We start from the raw sequence: 18,838 nt of genomic DNA, 5'->3' as shown, positions 1-18,838 counted from the left end.
GACAAAATAATAGTTGTGTGCTTGTCAGAGTTTCATTACTTTATTTAAAAAAATAGTAAAAACTACTAATCCCAACACTACATATTATGTCCTTTCATCAAAAATCCCCATTCTTCAGGCAGGTATTAACTGACGGAAGTTTTCAGCATATGGTATGGCAATTAAGAAGGCAAATTGACAGTTACTTGTGATGTTGTACAGAATGTGAACATGGGTTAAAAAGATTGCAACTCTCAATCTGATTTTTTTTTTTTTGATAATTTTTATATGTGACAGCATCCTGAGCTTGGAAAGTTAATTATGACAAAAGGAGTGATGCCTTGCACTTTACTGCTCTGGAAGGTGTTGAGAATCTCATGACAAGGAAAAAGTATTGAGATATTTTGAAAGATCAGCTAGCATTTTCATTCTTTGTGAAAGTGCGCTCTGCAAACTGCCATTATTATATGTCTAGATATATACAAATACTCTTAAGGTTTCATGGAAACCAAAGAAATATCTGGAAGATGCTTCTACACTGAGTAGCAAGCAAGAATGAGGTAGTTCAGAAAACTGGGACTGGTCCTGAGTATCAGGAGTTGGTGCTGCATGCAGGAGGCTGAGGACTGTTTAGATTGCAGGAAGAGGAAGGAACAGAAAAAAACTTCCACCTTTACTATAATGAATGAGCACTTTGGACTCCAGTCTAGTATTTTCTACCCTGTTCTGTCCATACGGTGCAAAATTTCTTAGTGGGGCTAAGATGCTTTCCTAGTCATGACTGAAGTTTTCAGCTCTCTCAGATGTATGAAAAATTCAATGATCAAGATTTTACATTGCATGCTGGGCAAATGACTTGGGTGACATTGATAATTCAGTAAATCTCGATTTTCCAAGTGATAGATTCACTGTCTGGGAGAACTGCAAGACAGCATTGAACAAAATCTTAGAATTGTTTAAGCAATTTAGAAGACTTTGGAAGGTAATTTCATTAATCCCCTGCTGGCCCTGCTGTGAAAAATCTGTATTAACCAGAGATTATAAATACATGAAGACTTCCAAAAGCTCCATGGTAGCAAGCACCTGCAATTTTACTAGTGCTAGCAAACTGTTTTCTATATTCAATCTGCTTCCTCAAGCAGAAGTAATAACCTGTTTTCAAATAGCTTCACCACTTTAAGCTGTTCTTCCTCAAGTATTTACATATATTGCATACACTTGCATATTTTAACATAAAAACTTTTGGATGCACACTTCCCAGTTAAGCTTATGAAGAAGAAATAAATGACTTAATAACTGTAACATCTATAGCAAAACTCTTCAGAGGAATTCAGAAGTTTTTGCTATGCATGACAGTCTGACAAATGAGGCAACTACTTATTACGAATTTATTGTGACAGCATTTCTTGCATATATCCAAGGTATATATTTTTACCTTACATTACTTTTTTGTGTGTTGAGTGGTGAAAGTTACATTACTGTACCCTGGAACATTAACTCAGTATTATTTAAGATGGACAATGTACCAGTGGCACTGATAGCAATGGTGCTACTAACAGTAACTGGGCATTTTCTTCCACAGATCTCAAGTGCTTTACAGATGAAATTGTAATAGCCTGCCTACTAAATGTATAGTATTTGTACTGTGGTGCTAGAAAGTTTGTGGCTTGGGAGGAGGAGGGAAGAGGGGCTTATACTTTGTGAATATCAGTGAAAAAAAGCATTTATTGAACAGACTGGAAGGCAGTAGATAGTACATTAAAGGTCCTAACCAACCCCATGCATTCATTTTCTTATCCATATTTCAAAACTGGGGGAGCTGAGGCTCAATAGAAAACATGCCTAGGTCATTTTAGGCAAGGCCAAGGAGAACGTCAGGCTTATGAAATGGAAAGAAATTTGGTTCAGAGACCTTCTGAACCAACCAGCAACACCTTTGTTGTCTGGCTTTTGTCTTTGTTGGATTTTATTTTAGAGGAAAGATTACCTATATCTTGTTATACCTTAGAAGAGGGAAAACAGTAGCATCTTTGTGAAAGCTTGAATAATCAAAATCAGGGTCTGATCAAAGGTTGCTAGTTGCATTTACTGGTTGTTCCATAAGTGAAGGAACAATCTTTTTCTTTGACTGTTGTGATAATAAGAGGGAAATCTGCTGAACATATTAACAGTAATGACATTAAAGACCACGAAGAGGAAGCAGCTGAAATCTGGACATTTTCTGGCAACGATGACATTTCTGAAAGAGATCAAGACCTAAAAGGCAGAAAGCTTCTCTCTCTCCTCCCTTTCCCCACCAAATGTTTTTTTTTTGTTTTTTTTTGTTTGTTTGTTGTTTTAATAGGTAATAGCTACATGACTCAGTATCTGGCTGTCAAAGTACTCTTTTCATGTTGAATTGAGCAAGAGTTTCAAGAGCATAAAAGTGCATGGGCCACCTCTATTGAACTCCTGTTGAACCTCTAAGTAACCCTGTTGCAGATTCTTGTCTTCCCATATATCCTCATCCAGAAGTGCTTGATCCTAGTACTGCTTTCAACACCACTGATTTTGACATACCTTTAAATTCTTGAGGTGTTCTTCCTTTGTGTCCAATTCCGCTATAAGTGATTTTAATGGTACGTCTGACATCACACCAGTATCTGAGTGGCTGTTCTTTTGCACAGGAATTAATAGAATCTTTCAGAAAGATAGATTGATAGTTAAAGGTCTGCCTTTATTTAATATGTGAGTGTTGCTCTAATTTTAAATTGTTCATGCATTTGTTGTCTTTCAGTTTTCTCATGACATGATCTGAATCTGTCATCTAATTCAATTAAACTTGTTTGGGCCACTTGTCTCTGGCACAGATGAGAGACTCATATTCGCTAACAATGAAATTTGTGGGTTTTTTTCCTGATTACTTTTAAGTGTTAACTTGGGCAACTTGAATTGTTTGCTCTCACCAACAAGTCGTGTAAGTACATAAGTGAGGCGTTGCAAATAAAAATCCTTTTCTTCTCTGAAATTCTTACTGTGTTGTAGAGAAATTGCTAAACTTTGTAGTAATATGGTTAATATTTGCTCTGTGGTCTGTTATTTGTGTGTGATTTATCTGAAGACCTAGTAGCCTTTCAGATTTGGCACTGTGTGGCCCACAGAAAGGGGCTGCCTCTCCTAGGTCCACTAAAGTTTGCTTGCATGCATGCATGTGCACTCTTAGCACTGTCTGGTTTATGTCTGTATTTGAAAGTCCACAGTAAACAAGTGGTTTTGCAGTGTCTTTTCAGTTTGGATAGGCTTTTGCTGATTGCATTCACTATCCCTTTAATTAGGGTTGATATTGTAGTCTTAATTCAGAAGTGATGTTTGGACTTTGATATTCAGCAGATGATCATGACCCTGTATTAACATCGGAGAGATATTGCCAGACCCTAACATGCTTGCTCATGACTGACACGGAGGAGTTAGTCTATGCCTTTATCCCAGAGAAATTACTCCAATACCCTGCTGTCTGGCTTGCCAAGTAGGTTTATATGCAATCTATAACTTGTTCCAAACATTGTTGCCAAGTTATTATTTTGTTCAGGAACATATGAGTTCATATCACTGATTCTGGGATCTCAGTAAAGCTGTAGAGGGGGTTTTTTTTGTGTTGGTTTTTGGTTGTGGGTTTTTTTTTTTTTTTTCCCCCCCAAGAGTTCTGCAGACATATTGTTTTCACAAGAACAACACTGGACACTTTTGGCAGGTCTGTGGCCCTTGCTAGGACAGTGTTGTAACTGTAAGGGGTAGGAGGATGTCCCACCTCCTGACTCAGACAGTCCTTGAAGTTTAGAGTAAACTTTAAAAGAAGATTCTTTTATTAAAGCTTAACCTTGATGGGGGTTATGAATATAACTTCCTGTTGTATTATGAATATAGCTTTTCCCTGCCTCTAGTAAAACGCAACACTTAGTCATAGCAAAGTGCTAATGTTTAACTTCCTGTAAATTCTGCTTTCAGGATATTTAAGTGCAGCACCATATAAATTTATTAACTCTGGACAGCATTTTAGGTATAATACAGAGCCTAGTGTTTTTCAACATCCCATTCTTTGGAGGCAGTGTTAAGTCATACTGTCCAGTTTCACTAAGAAAGATGTTTGTAAAAAGTAGTTTACTCCACTTGTGACACCTTGAATACATCTTGTGACACATCTGGGCAGGTTAAGAATGTAACTCTTGCTCAAACATCTGTACAAGGAATAGCCTTCCATTATGGTCAGCTCCCTGAAGGTTATATTGTGATGCTCACAGCAATGTTATCAATAGCTTTTCACACAGAACATGCCAGGCTCCTTGCAGCTTGACTTGTAGTGTAAAAAGCCGAGAGCTCGCCGCTTCCAAGCTTGTTCTCCATTGTTGTCATTTCACTCCAAATGTTATTGCTACTTACTGCTTGTGGAAAGCTACAGTTGTGCTTTGCAGATGGAAGGCCAAAGCAGGTTGCCCTATTGACAGTGAGGTGTGTTTCTTTTGTAACTGCCCTACAGACATACCCATTCGTGCATGGACAGAAAAGTATGCTGCTATCTACGAATTTGATTAACTAGATTGACTTCAGTACCAGTCTAATTAGCTTTGACTCTGTGCTTGTAGTAGATAGGTGAAAAACATTGCTAATGTCTTTATTTCACTCTCTAAAAATACTGTGAGTAAAGTTTGTAGCTAATCTTCAAGCATAAACAATAACAGGTTATAAGTAACAGGTGTGTAATTTTGGGGTATAAGGACCTCTAACTCTTATTTACACAGTAGCATGTGTCATCTATTGTATGTTAGAGAACAGCTAGCTTTGTAATATATTATGAAGAATATCCATTACTTTGTTTTTTCTTTGAGACTGAGCCAAATCTCAAGATGATTTTTTTTAATTCAGCACTTGCCCAAGTAAAAGCCCCATAGCTTCAGGCGAAGATTTGCCTCAGTCAAAGCTGATAAGGCCCTCTGGAGTTGCCTTGAAGTAGAAAGCTCTTTTGTGTGTGTACTTGGCTCTGAATGTATATTTGTGTGTCTGGCAGTCTAAAATGATAGATCAACTCCATGTGCTTTGCTCAAGATGGAATTTTTTACTTATTTGTACTGCTAGTCCTTTTTCTTTGTATGGGTAAAGAATCATCTATATAAATTAATATGAACAGTCATTAGATGCTTGGAGTCTCTATTATGTCACGAGAAAGACCTTGATAAAAGAAAAGGGCACAAGTTCCACCTGTGAAAAGGCAATAATAGAGTGGATTAAGTTCTTTAAGTTCAACATGGGGTTACAGTTGGCTGACAAAGTTACAGCATTGGATGGTTTCCAAGCTACCGAAGATACAGCTGGTCACAGAGAAGCAGCTGAGAGCATCCATTCTCTTGTGCTGCTTTCTGCAAGATCTCTATATGTGGGACGTGTACTAAGCTTTACATTTACACTAGACAATTTTTGACACTTCAAAAATAATTAGAATCATATAATGGAACAAGTCACTGTAGTAGTATAATAAACTTTCATCCATTAATTCTTTAATCTTACTCTGAGCCTGACCCAGTACAACTTTCCTTGGTTGTCCTCTTCAATGACAAAAGAGACTTGTATAGCAAGAACAATCCAAGTCCTGGTTGTTTTGGCATCTGCTAAAGTCTTTTTTTTATTGTCATTATCCAGTGCACTCGCGTCTCAACCTGAAGTAATGTCCAGTGGATCAAAGACACACTGCTATATTTCATGAGCGTAGTCTCACGAGAGTGTTTAAAGCACAGGAGATTGTACTTTCTTTGAAGACTTTTTTTCAGGCAAGTATGTTGTTTGAAATAATCGAGACTAAGGAGCAGGATGTAGCCCAGGATAATAAAAATATTTTACTGTTGTCTGTCAGGTTGAATATGTGTCTCCTTAGGAACCAGAGCCAGTATCATTGCAAAAGTTCACAGGCAGCTGTGAAATGTAAACGAAAGCGAACAAGTTACTTCCTTTTTATTATTTTTGGTCTTTTGCAGTTGTGTACCTCCTGCGTTAATTCAGACAAAATATTTTGAAGCATTTGTGTTCAGTTTGTTGTTCTCCCTTTCTGTAGGTGAATGGTGCATCAATAGAGGGGATGCTTATACAGATTATCCAGAAGAAACTGACATTTGGAGTTGGGGAGTAAGGCAGTCCTGGCACTGTTTTTATTTATTTACTTTTGCTTGTAAGCAATAATTGTGCTGCTTTGGTGCTGTTATGCAATAGAGACTTATTGAACCTTTTAAAGCCACCTATTATTTTTTGTAATTAGAACTAACTTGTGCAGCTGTCACTAAGCTCCTCGTCAGATGATATATTTATTATGTTAGAAATGAGAGGAGGCACGTGAGTAAGACTTTGAAAGGAATATGCTCTGCTCAGGGTAGGGTTTTATGTTTAAATGGGTGATCAGCATGTGTGGGTTAGACCAAGATGATTGCAGTACCAGTGCCTGACTAGTTATGTGCTACCTTTAATCCTGTGGTATTGTATTTCATTGTCTCCCAGTACACTACTGTCACAACTGAAATAAAACCCCTCTAAATTCAATGAACACTTTAATCTGTCATCATAATCACGAAAGTCTTGTCAATCATGGCTTAAAAGTTAAGCATGCGGATCAAATCTGTAGTAAGAGGAGACACCTGGACTCTACAATGTAAGTGGAGATAGTCTAGGATATTAAATATTTGTTTCATTTGTGTTGTACAGTTTTAACTGAATATGGTGTTGATGATGTTCCACATCTCCCAAAATCTAGAAAGGCTATACAGTGACTTTGCAGGAGAAAATTTTTAGAATAAAATGAAACTGATATGACAAATTATGTGATGGAAATTTTACTTGGTTTTGTCAATACTTTGGATTTTAGGCTTGCTCTTGAGCTGAGAAGAAAAACCAGAAAATGTGGAAAAGTTGAGTAGCATATAAATAGGTTAAGGTAGGTCACTGCAGGTTTACAAAAGGGACTAAGACTGAAAGACACTGTAGTTGCTTAAATATGCATTTGGTTCAGCTACAGCTTGTAAACAGATATGTTTGGTAAGCCGTTTGCTTTTACAGGTTCATTTCAAGTGCAGATTAAAAAATGCCTTGCTCTTTGGTCATATAGCCGCTACCTCAGTGTCATATCCATAGTACATAAAATGATAAATTTTATATCCTTTCAATAAAGTCTAAGGCAATATTGCTAGTATCATCAGATTTAAAAAGTTGGGTTAAATCTATTTTAAAAGGTGGCACTTCTGTCAAGAAATTACTAGTTCTGTAGGTGCTGTAACAGAAGAGTGTGAAAATTGAAATTTGTCATACTTTATCTTCAGAGTGTTTTGTGATGTTTAAAGTGAAAAATCTATTTGAAAGCACTTTATAAGTGAGATTTTCAAAAGCACTCTAAATTGATACTTGTTGAAAATCATAACAAAACTCCCAACCTATGGTGAGTATTCAGAGGAATCTGAATCATTGATCCTTAGGTAATTTTACCTTCATAACTGCCAATGAAAATAACAGGACTGACCACGATAAGGGTTATGAGTAGCTGACATATCGTTATTAGAATTGCCCCTCCCTTGCCAGTGGGGAGACTCAGTTTTCAGTGGCTTATGTTTTTGCCAAAAATTAACCACCATTTATTGGTGTTTCTTTTTAAACAGGGCCGGATGTTTAAGAATGAAAATTAAAGGAAATATATTCTGGCTTCACCTGTTCTTTATTAATAAAATCTCAGATAGCCGTAATTTGGAGTGAAAGATTGAGATTTAACCTTGGCTGGTATTTTTATCAGGTTTATATGACCCTCTGCTATTGTCATGTGGGAGGGGGGAAGGTGACACTCTAATTTCACAAAGTTATAAGCCTTGGAAAAATCATCATTTTCATATGCTTAACACAGCCCACGCTTGCACTGAGGTGAGCTATCCCAACCATTCCAAAGCAAAACCAACAGCCTGTGTTCCACCTCCCAAGAGTACTGAGGGTGTGTCTAATCGGCAGGTGGTGAGCAGGACTTCTCTCTGGCTGTTGCACCTAGCTGCTGTTGTACTGCGCCTGGCAGCTGAGAGCCATATGGCCAGCAAGGAGAAAGGATGCATTTTAAAAAGCAAAACAGATAAAAAAAAAAATATCAGATTTATGAAATGCAAAGGGAAAAGAACGTGAGGAACTTGGTGGGAAGTTACAGCAGAAGGAATAAATTGATGTAGGACTTGGGAGGAAATAGAAAAGGCCATTTTGATTCTAACATGCTGCAAGGGTTTCAGCCCTGGTGTGACCCATACATCTAAGCCTGTGTTCATCCCACTGCAACATGGGAGAGGTGTCCTCTTTTTCTCAGGAGAGAAGAGTTGGGCATCTTTGGTTGCTTGAGGAAGCTTTGAGGTCATGGGTTTCCTCAGGTCAGAGTGAGCCCTCAGAGAAAGTAATGACCAAAGTCTCCCATGCACATGCAAGACCATGTACTTAAGTGAAAAATCGCTCAGACTGAGTGTAACTTGACACAAGTAACATGAAAGCCACAGCCAGGATGAATGTCTGCATAGTACTTACTGCATGGAAGGGTACCTGCCATTTACTGGGCTGGGGGAGTGCATTGACTGACACGGAAAGGTCTCTATTTCTCAGGACTACCTGAAATGCTGCAGCCCTGCTCTGTCCTGACCTATACCCTGTGTTTTTGTCTACATTCTAGAGAAAGGTTGACTCGTGACAGACTCTCTACTTGAGAGTTAGCCTGTCCAAGGCACTGCATTTGAGAAAGATGATGTGCTTTCTGCTGTTGTTACGTTGTCCTTGTTGACAGCAGAACTTTGAGATACAACATGACTTCCTAAAGGTGGATGCAGAATTAGGTTTTAAGGGCTTTTAATTCTGAAGCTTTTGTTTTAATACAACTAGAGTGGTACTGTTGAGTTACTTCACCATCCGGTATGGCTGCATGTCCTCAAAAAGCATCTAAATCTGTTCCTAAACGTAATTTAAATTCTACTGATGCCAAAGAAGAATTTAATTCTGATACCTTATTTCTTATTTCATCTATGTTAGTATCTGAAAAAGTCAAATGAAGCTTAAATAGTTTTTCTCAATATGACATATGCTTTTTGCATCATAGGGCCAACTATTGATATGGCATGATAATAATACAATGGAATGGCAAGTAGAAATGATGGGAAGACTTTCATGCCTTGCTAGTATAGAATAGCTATCCCTACATACTTCAGCTGTCCCTCAGCAATATTTGTCAGCCACGTGATAGCAGCTATTTCTGTGTTTGTAAAGATGACCATGTGTGCTTGAAGTGTTATGTGTTCATTAAAATAGTTTAGTGGCCTCACAACTAAAATTTAGTCTGTAAGACTAAACAGCAAACTGTTCCAGCCCAGGGTACTGGGATCTATTTCAGAAAGCTTTAGCAAGATAGGTTGTAATTTTAGCTCGTAGCTGGACACAAAAGCTGTGATCTGAGGTGAATAATTTAACTGGTTGCCTTATAAATGTGAATCTTCACCTCTGACAGTATTTTAAATATCATCAGTTACACATGTTCTGCCACAGCACTTTGGTGATACAGTAACCTGTGAAAAATGCAAAGTTCAAGAATGTATTTGTTCTGCATTGTTAAGTCTTCCCAAAATGAGGTCACCTAAGCAGCAGTGTTTCCTACCCCAGTCCTCTTCCTACTGAACAGAAAAGAAAGAGAGAAAATGTCCATGTGATTAAACTTTGGGACTGTAATGCATCACAACACTCCTGTAATTTGGTAAAGATTTGTGATATATTTATGAATAGGTCAGTGAAGGCATTCCTAAAACTACAGCTATGGCAAAGAACATGGCCAAAGTGTCAGCATACAGAAGGATGAAGAATAATGCAAAATATGCTGTAGGTCTGTTAGGTAAACTAGTGGTGCCAGTTTTGCTAGAACACTGATCACTCATATAGAACATGAAAACAACAATAATGAAACAGAGAGAAAGAAAATGGAAACTGATGGGAGGAGGATTTGTAGACAGAACAACTTGCTCTCACACCTATTACCTGTGTTAATAAGGTCACATGTAGTATTTGTAGAAAGTAGATAACCCACCTTATCTTGTGGCATTAAGAGAAGATACATGTACCTGATGTTTATGTAGTGTTTAATGAGCCCAGTCTTCAGATTGGGCTGGAAGCTGGTATCCAGCAGAGCAACTAAAAGGGGGAATATCCCTTAAGCGCTCAAGCATCTAGCCCCAGGGAGCAGCACCAGCAGCATTCACAAAGCTCTTGGGCTGCTTCAACCCACCAAACTATCTGTGGGCCGGGCAGGGTAAACGCAGCTTCAAAGACTCCCAGTGCCTGGGTCTGAATAGGACCAAATAGGTGAAGTACACTTATGCCGGAAAACTATATCTATGAGGAGTCTAGGTGGAGGGAGAGAGAAGTAGAAGTTATGTAGTGCTTAGGGAATGCTCAAAACCCAGGGTTGCTGTGAACCCTCTACTGCAGCTGTTACAGAAGGAAAGTATCTTTGGACTTCTAGGTTTGATGGAAAACAAGAAAGGGTGTCCGGTGGTTACCCATAGCCAAGAATTGAATTTTATGTACGTTTTGCTTGTCAAGGCTTATCTACTACTTTATAGTTGATGGCATTAAGTCTTGTTTAAGAAATTTTTGCCTTTGATTTCATTTTGAGCCAGTGTGTTGTTGGGGGAAAGATGAAGCAGAGTGAAATTTGCAGATTTAAAGTGAGCTGTCTTTAGAGAAATTATTAAAGTTTTGAGCACAGACAGTGCTTGGGAGGAGGACCTGCTCTTGGGAAAGTGCTTGAGAACCTGAGGGCTGAGAGATGCTTCTTGCCAGGCTCTGCAGGAAAGGCTGTGTCAAGCTGTTCATTGCCAGCTGCTGACTCCTGGTATGGAGCAGCTTTGCTGGACACGCATTAGTGCTCCTCCTGAAGGAGTCATGCTGGAGTGACTGCTCAGGTCTGTGGACAAAGCATGAGATGTTTCAGCCTTGTCATGCTAAAAGACTCACTGCAAAATCAGAGAAAGCTTAGGAAAAGGTAATAATAATTATGTTTTCTGATATGGAGAAAATTCAGATGGAGAGGTTGAAAAAAATAGCGTATTTTCACCCTACAAAGAAGACAAACATGAGAACATCTTAAAAATGTGTGTGCTATTTAGCGCAATGGTATCAAGAAGCTGGGTAGGGAATGTAAGTTTCTCAGTCTCATAACAATGTGGAAGGAGATATCTTTGATTTTATGAGACAGTAAACTTACCATTGACAAAAAGAAACAAATACTTCTTGAAGCATATTTTACATGGTGAGGCTTATTGTCACACATGGTTTCTTACGCCAACAGTTTTACAAGGTTAAGGGAAAAAAAGGAGTAGACATTGATATAGTTATAGAATTAATTCAGATTGATAATACTACATGACATTAGAATTTTTGGAAGGGATGTTACCTTTCACACTTCAAGCATGTTTAACTACCAGAGAAGAAAAAGAGAGAATATATGCATGTATGTGCAGTTCTGGCTATCTTACAAGTGATGATCGTGGGATTCTTTGAGCTCTCTCACTAGTGTCTGGTACTAGTGAAATGATGCTAGGCTAGATGCCTCTAATCAGATGGCATGTAGCATGCACAGAAGTGGTACAAATAATCTGACTTAGGGAGGTCAGATTTCTTTGCTGTGGATCAGATAGACTGATTTTGGCATTTCCTCAGCCAAGTTGCATAATAGCCTCTGACATGCATCCAAGCTCTGCAATGTAATGATGTTTCATGGTGAGCCAAAAAGATGATGTACTGTGTGTGAAACAATGAATGTTATTTATCCAGCTGAGGCTCGAAATGAGGTAGATAATTTTATGAGGTAGGGAATTCGGGCAGATCATCCCAGGCAGACCGAGGTACAAAGCAGAAGACTGACAGGCCAGATGGGATGATTACGCAGAGTGGGAGGAAAGAAGAGTCCAAGTGTTACGTGAGCTAAAAAAGCTAGGAAAAGAGGAAAGAGCAAAGAGGCTGATGAAGTTGGCTGGAATAGATCCATGCAGTGTTTGTAAGAGCGTGCTCAGCTTCGGAGGTAGAAATCTTCCCATTTGTCCCTACTTGGGATGGAATTGATGGCAGTGCTATGGGAAAGGACCGTGGATGTGTCTGTTGAATCTTAGTGCCCAGACATCCATTGAATGAGAGCTCAGCTCATTGGGATGTTTCAGTACTGTTTGCTGAAGTCAGTGACCATGCCAGCAAGAGGAGGCTGGCAGGATGGGGCCGTTAATTACGCAGCGTTAACTGGAGTCAGCACGCTGCTCTGCTCGTGGTGTGCGCATTTCACAGGAAGAAGGGTTGGGCTCAGCGGCTGCCGCTCTGCTCTGCGGCCTACCTGCGTCACTGGCCTGCGCCGGTGCCCCTGCAGCTGTAAAACAGAGAGGCGTCCCTTTGCTGGGAAAGCGGTCCTCTCCGTGTGAGCAGCGAGGGGCTGGCTGGCTTCAACGCGTTACTGCAAGTCCTTCCTGGGTTTGTTTGACAGGGAGAAGTGTGGAATGGGATTAAATGATGGCAGCTGGGTTGGACTCTGGAAGTGGAAAGGAGAGAGTTGAATCCATTGACAAATAGGGGTGATGGAGCTTGAAATGCAACCAACAGCAGTTTTTTGCCAGCGTTACAGCAGAATCGGAAAGGACAGTTTGGGCGGCTTGGTTGGTTTGGTTGAGCTGACTTCTAGATATTTTCATCACGTGATTTCAGCAAGGTTGGCATTCTATGCCTGATGATACTGAAATAATTCTAACTTCAGCAGAATCGCTCAGGATTCACTCTGAGAACGTAATTGGGCCAATTCATTTTTCTGACTTGATGGGCAAAATCTTATGTTGCTGTAAACTCTGTGTGAAATAGATGTCCTTCGAAATGGCCAGGAAAATATTCTTCTTTTCATGTACACATGGAATACCCATTACCTTTAACGGTAGCTATGTGTGTGTGTCAAGAGACATGTGAGCAAGGTCCTGGGCCTCAGTAAAACGGGGAACAGGATTCTGAACTCTTCTGTTATCCTTAGGCTGGTGCACCAGTTTGCTGTAGGAGTTCTTATTTGCAGGGACAGTGAGTACCTGTTGGAGTTTGGTATAACCCAAGATGGGTAAATCCTTTTCCTATGGCTTGATAATGCCACTGTAGTTCTTTCCAAAATTAGGACAAACTTGACTTTCTAGATCAGCTGATGACCAAATGGCAAAGCATTTTGACGTGCCTGGCAGGTGTTGATAGAAGGACTATAGGTCTCATCCACCAAATGTTTTTTGGGGTGGATTTTTTTTGTTTGTTCGTTTTTTTGTTGGGTTTTTTTTTTCCAGTGTGCGGCTTTGAAAAGTAGAATCTGTTTGCTGTAAATATATCACTAAATGAAAGAATACAGGTGGTGCCAGTGTAACAATGTGCTAGTACCACACTTAGTTCTAAAGATGAATATATGGATTTTTTTGAAAGACCTGACTGTTAAGGCATAACTTCCTCTCCCAGTTTGGGCCACTTAATTATTGAATCTATTTCCTTAGCAGCACAGGATTAGTCTTTAGAAGATTAAGAGAAAGTTACAGAGCCAAAGCTTGATGGAGGCAAACTGCACATTGTCTATTCCTTTGTTTTCAAAGTTCTTAGCTGGTGTGAAGCAATGTAACTTAGTCATCATCACTGATTTATACCGATTAAAAACCTGAGCCCGGTTTTCCCCATGCCTCATAAATGTGTATTATTGCAATGTAAATTATTTCTTCTATAGCTAAAAATGTATCTCGGAGAAGGAAAACACTATTCTTGTTTTAGGCTTTTGATAGGTCAGTCTTTTTCCCCTTTGAGCAAGGACAACCTGTTCATGCTTTTGGAATGTTCTTTTTTAGAATGTAGGTGGAGAACTGAACTGAAGAAAATCCTGCTTTTGCTGTCTAATGTGTGAACAATATACACCATCTTTACATTTTTGTGTCTTTAATAAATTAACGATGTCATAGTTTAACTCAGTTTAACCAGCCCAAGCACTGGAAAAATGCAATAATAAATAAATTTTAAAAGAGTGTATTTTCCATCTGTTATATCTGATTTAAAAAATATCCTTAGATCTAAAATTAAGATTTATGTTGTTCTTAACTATGAGATTAAGATAGATTCTCTTGTCTGTTTAAGCTTAAAGCACCTATCTGAGTCTTTTTGTAATGTGAAGATGGCATGTTGGCTCCCACCCCTTAAGGTGTGTGGCTGATTTATGTGACCTTTTTTGATATATGGCAAGGCATATAGTGGAGTACATACAATAGTAATCTGCTTTCCTCTAGTAAAAACTGCCTCCCAGATAGCAGTATAAAAATAGTAGGTTCGCCACAGACCTCCGGCACCACTACGTGCATAGAGGACAAATTATTAAATTATTAAAAAAGAAATAGGGCACATTGAGGCAACCTCTCCAGGAACACAACAATGATCTGACAATAGTCTATCTGTACTAATTATTTCTGATTGCAAAGATTAGAATACCCATTACTAGAAGGTGAATGTCACCAAAGTTGTGCTTAATATTTTTGAAAATATCTTGGAATCTAGTTACATTCTTGTTCCTACATGGTCTCTGCAATGGTACTGTATCAGTAGTTATTTCAACAGCTACTTCTGCTGAAGATTGAGAAGAATTTGGGGGAGAGAGGAGGAATTGTTTGTTACAGCCTTATTACTGACTTGTTAGTTTTTATTGCTTGTATTTCAGTGAAAATATCAAGTGTCAAAGTCTAAAGCTGTTACCTGGCTGAAGTTGGTTGTGTGTGGGGTGTGAGGATTTTTTCTGTTTGTGGGTTTTTTTGTTTGTTTGCTAGTTTCTTATGGAAGGTAAGAAAAGCAAAACTTTTTCAGCAGCTGACATTTACTGCTTGAGAAGATAAATTCAGATAATTAATTGAATCTTAGTTTTTGGAAATATAACCCCCCCCAATTTCTTTAATTTTCAACATTCCCTTCATAGATGTGGAATATCAGTGGCATTAATTTTTTTTGACGTTTGAATGAAAAAAAAAAAATCTCTTCAAACTTCCTGCTCATAAAAATTAGATTAATAAATGTTTATGGAAGAATAAAATAATTTCAAATATTTTGAAGCTAAACCAAGTTAAAAATGAAAACCAGCTGATCTTCTGGCATTTTACTCTTACTCCCTACCTGTAGGTAAATGTAGCGAGCTTAGGAAAACAATGTATTAGCAAATCTTGGCTACTATGAACTAGCTTTTGCTTATTGCTCAGTATCATTAATCTTTATTAACCCAGCTCACTCCACTGAGATTCAAACTTTTGTTTTTCTTTCTAAGTTTTGTATTTTTAATATAAAAAGGTTCAAAACAAACTACTTTTTAAATACTCTGGATAAAATTCAATTCATCATGGACATTTCTGATACTCTTCTAGAGAGATTTTTAACCCGGGCAAGAAAGTTCAGGATAGTTGTGTCATACGTTGTGTATCTTGTGCACACTGTAAAAATCTGTGGAGTTGTTGTAAGGTGACATTGTGCTTAGTATAACTTTATTCACTTCTCCTTCTGCTGCAATGAGTCTCCACCAAATCCTCCAATTAGTGCAAAGTTATAAAACTGTAGACAGATGGAAAATTAATATTTATAGCAAAATGCCCAGGGTTTTGATAACTGGAAACTCTTGGAGCAACAGATGATGTTAGCAGTTCAGATTTAGAGAAATCAGCCTGTTCAGAAAAACATGAAAGCTCATGTACTTTCTGAAGTAGTAGGTCATCTAGTGATGAACTTAAATGTCCGCGTTAGCATTTCTGTGAACTGGAACCACCCGTAATTAACTGCTTAAAATGAATTGCTTTGTGTTGGTAAAAAATAAAAATAAAAAAAAAAAAAAATAGAAATTATTTCCTCAAATGGTCACCAAAACTCAGTAGAAGTTTGCAAGATCCACCACCTCTCATCTCACAATTTCTAAGAGGTTAGCAAATGCCATGACCTTGACAGAGACCTGAGCAGTGCAGAAATCAAAAAAGCTTTCAATGAGAGGGAGAAGTGATTCACATTACTTAATGGCCCTTAAATACTGCTGGCCTGATGAGCCAAAGGTCAGGTGCGGTAGTATGATTTCATTAATACTGGTCTAAGTCCAGAGTAATTTTCCTAACTTCAGTAGTGTTGTTACTTTGGAAATATAATAATAATAAGCATTTTTCTGGTGATTGATACTTACATCTAAATCAAGGCATCTCAGAATAACAGCTTAGAAGGGATTGGTGCTTGATGTCAGAGGAAAGACCTGAACTGGAGCCCCTTCTTTGATGTCACTGTACATGTCTACTAAACTGGCAATTTAATGCTTTTTGGAAATATGGTTTGCTGGACAAATTTCATTTCTTCCTAAAATTCATAGCTTGAAGTTACCTTCGGGGTTTTCTGTTAGTGGCTTTAATACCTTTTTCTGGTCTGTAGCTGAAGTTTTTTAGTTTTAAAGTTCTGTTCTTTTCTCAAAAGGAAACTTGGTAGTAGACATGTTTGTGTGTGTGCATGTGAACACCTATAGCACAGTTAAATTTTAATAAAATAATATTCTGCAAAACAGGATGGGAATATTTTGTTGCTATATGCTGAAAGACAGGTCATTACCTGGTGAAGAACCTTAAGTTTCTCCTGCCCATCCATGTTTGTGATCAGCCCAAATTGCTGCAGAGCTGTGTTGTGAGCAGTGTTTCAGGAGCAACTTGCACGGTTCTCCACGCTGAAGTGACACTTTTGCTAATTTTCAGCATATAATAACAAAATAATCTTGTCTTGTTAAGTATGCTGTTGATTATGAATATCCTATGCCATTCTTGCTTCTTGTAATATTGTTGTCTTAAACTTGTGTTGCATTATGCTACTACTGTAATTATTAGAACAAAAAAGAAGGATTTTAGTGAGATTTATAATTTTCTGATAGGAATAAAACTCTCTGCCATCAAGGCAAAAGCTGCTCTTCTTTTTTTTTTTTTTCTTTCTTTTTTTTTTTTTTAATCAATATGCTTTTATTTCCCTGGCAAACTAGTGCTATTTCATGTATATATTGAAATTGTATCACTAGTGTTGCTTTTCAGCATCTTAGTCTTTGAAGCCAGATTGCTGCAAATATATAATGCAAACTAAGATTTGGCATTCCTATGCATTTGAAAGCTATGGGATGATAGTACAGATGATTTGTAAAATCTTGTAGCTGTTTAAAGTAGCAGACAGTTGCTTAACTATTTGCACAAAACCACCTGTGCACCTAATATCTATTACAAACGGTGAGATCCAGCCACAGCAGAGGTACTTGTGCTCCTGCACGCGTCGCTGCTTTTGGAAATTCCAGCCGTGCGCTTGCCTCTCTTCAGCAGCTTTGAGAGTCCCACCTGTGGTTCTCTCTTCAGAGCAGCAGCATTTCAGTGCTCTGTGTCACTGCCACAGCTGCTGCCTCTCCTCCTAGCTGTACAAGGAGGAGTGCAAGTGTACTTGCCTTGCAGTTTCAGGAGCAATATGTCAAGGTCACCAAGCAGAGGGGAAGAATGTTGTACTGATGTCTGCAGTTTAGAAAGGACGTTGAAGGTTGGAGTGCAGAAATGAGGGACAAAACCAATTTGATTTTTTTTTCTTTAGAGGTCGCAGCAGACACTGACTATAGGATGCAAATATTTGTGGGGAAAGGACAATGAGTAGTAAAGGACTCCTTAGCAGAAAACGCACAGGGACTAAACCGTTGTGGTATGGCTAACAGATACAAACTGGAAGTAAAGCACTTTAGTGTCTAACAACACACATACTGTTGTTAGTGTTTGGGGGATGGCAGGCCAGGTGATGGTTTCTTCATCTCTTTGATGTTTTCAGATAAGGTTTTCCAGAGGATTTGCTCTTATAAATAAATACTAATCTTTGGGCTTAATACAGTAATAACTGAATGAAATTTAATGTCCTGTGGTAAGTTTGGTTTGAGAAGATTGGAGGAATGGTGCAGCAATTCTGAGGAATGCAAAGACTTTTTTTGAGAGAAGAAAAGGAACAATTTCTTCTCTGGGTTCGTGGTGGAAAGCACAAGAATTGATGGGCTTCAGTGCAGCAAGTTGGACATAAAGAAAAATGTTCCACTTGTCAGAACAGTGAAATACTGGGGAAAAAATACCTGTGGAAATTGCAGTAGTAATTTAGATGTGGTTAACTTTTTCCTTGAGAGAGAGGGATGAACTGGATGACCTCTAAAGTTTCTCCCAGGCTTTTTTCTGAGAGCCTATAGTGGATCATGTAGCTGTCAATTTTATCTTCAACTTCCTAAATTTTATTCTGGTTATCTTTTACCCTTGCTCAGCCAAAGTCTCTGGACTTCATGTAATGCATCTGTTTAATACCCTTACATCCAAACACAAACGATATTCTACCTATAATTTCAAGAAAAAAAGTTACAACCTACCATCTTCTTTTTAGGTCCTCCAGGGAAAAGAGGTAAGCGGGGCAGAAGAGGAGAGACTGGTAAGTTTTCAATTTCATAAGATCCATTGTTATTTGATGTCTGTGTTTTTGTGAGGATGTGTACCCAGCATGCCTTCATTTTTACTTTTATTGCTTGTGTGCTCTGAAAGAGAGTTCTGAAACTTCTCTGGTAAAAATCTGTGACCCTTGGCATATACCTGGTGGCTTTCCAGATAGTTTTCTAGTCTTGGGCATCATTAATTTGTAGGCGCACTTCATAATGGTTGACACGGTACCGTTGGTAACACACTGGTAATTGTCAAACCATTTTGGTGTCTCCTCACACTTGTGGAAGTTAGAATAACTCCATGTAAGTCAGTAGTTG

The 18,838-nt window shown here is 38.4% G+C and overlaps 1 protein-coding gene across 1 annotated transcript in view; it reads left to right on the top strand.

Moving 5' to 3' along the window:
• COL25A1 (collagen, type XXV, alpha 1) overlaps positions 1 to 18,838 on the top strand; it is a 307,286-nt gene that overhangs the window by 146,150 nt on the left and 142,298 nt on the right. The window contains exon 3 of the mRNA XM_010561056.1: positions 18,469 to 18,513. Within this exon, the coding sequence (XP_010559358.1) occupies positions 18,469 to 18,513 (45 nt within the window). The remainder of the gene's footprint in view (positions 1 to 18,468; positions 18,514 to 18,838) is intronic.

This window comes from Haliaeetus leucocephalus, unplaced genomic scaffold, assembly GCF_000737465.1.
Source record: "Haliaeetus leucocephalus isolate CR32 unplaced genomic scaffold, Haliaeetus_leucocephalus-4.0 Scaffold140, whole genome shotgun sequence".
Lineage (NCBI taxonomy): Eukaryota > Metazoa > Chordata > Aves > Accipitriformes > Accipitridae > Haliaeetus > Haliaeetus leucocephalus.
Note: the sequence above shows the minus strand (reverse complement) of the source record. Positions and strands in the feature narration are given on the sequence as shown.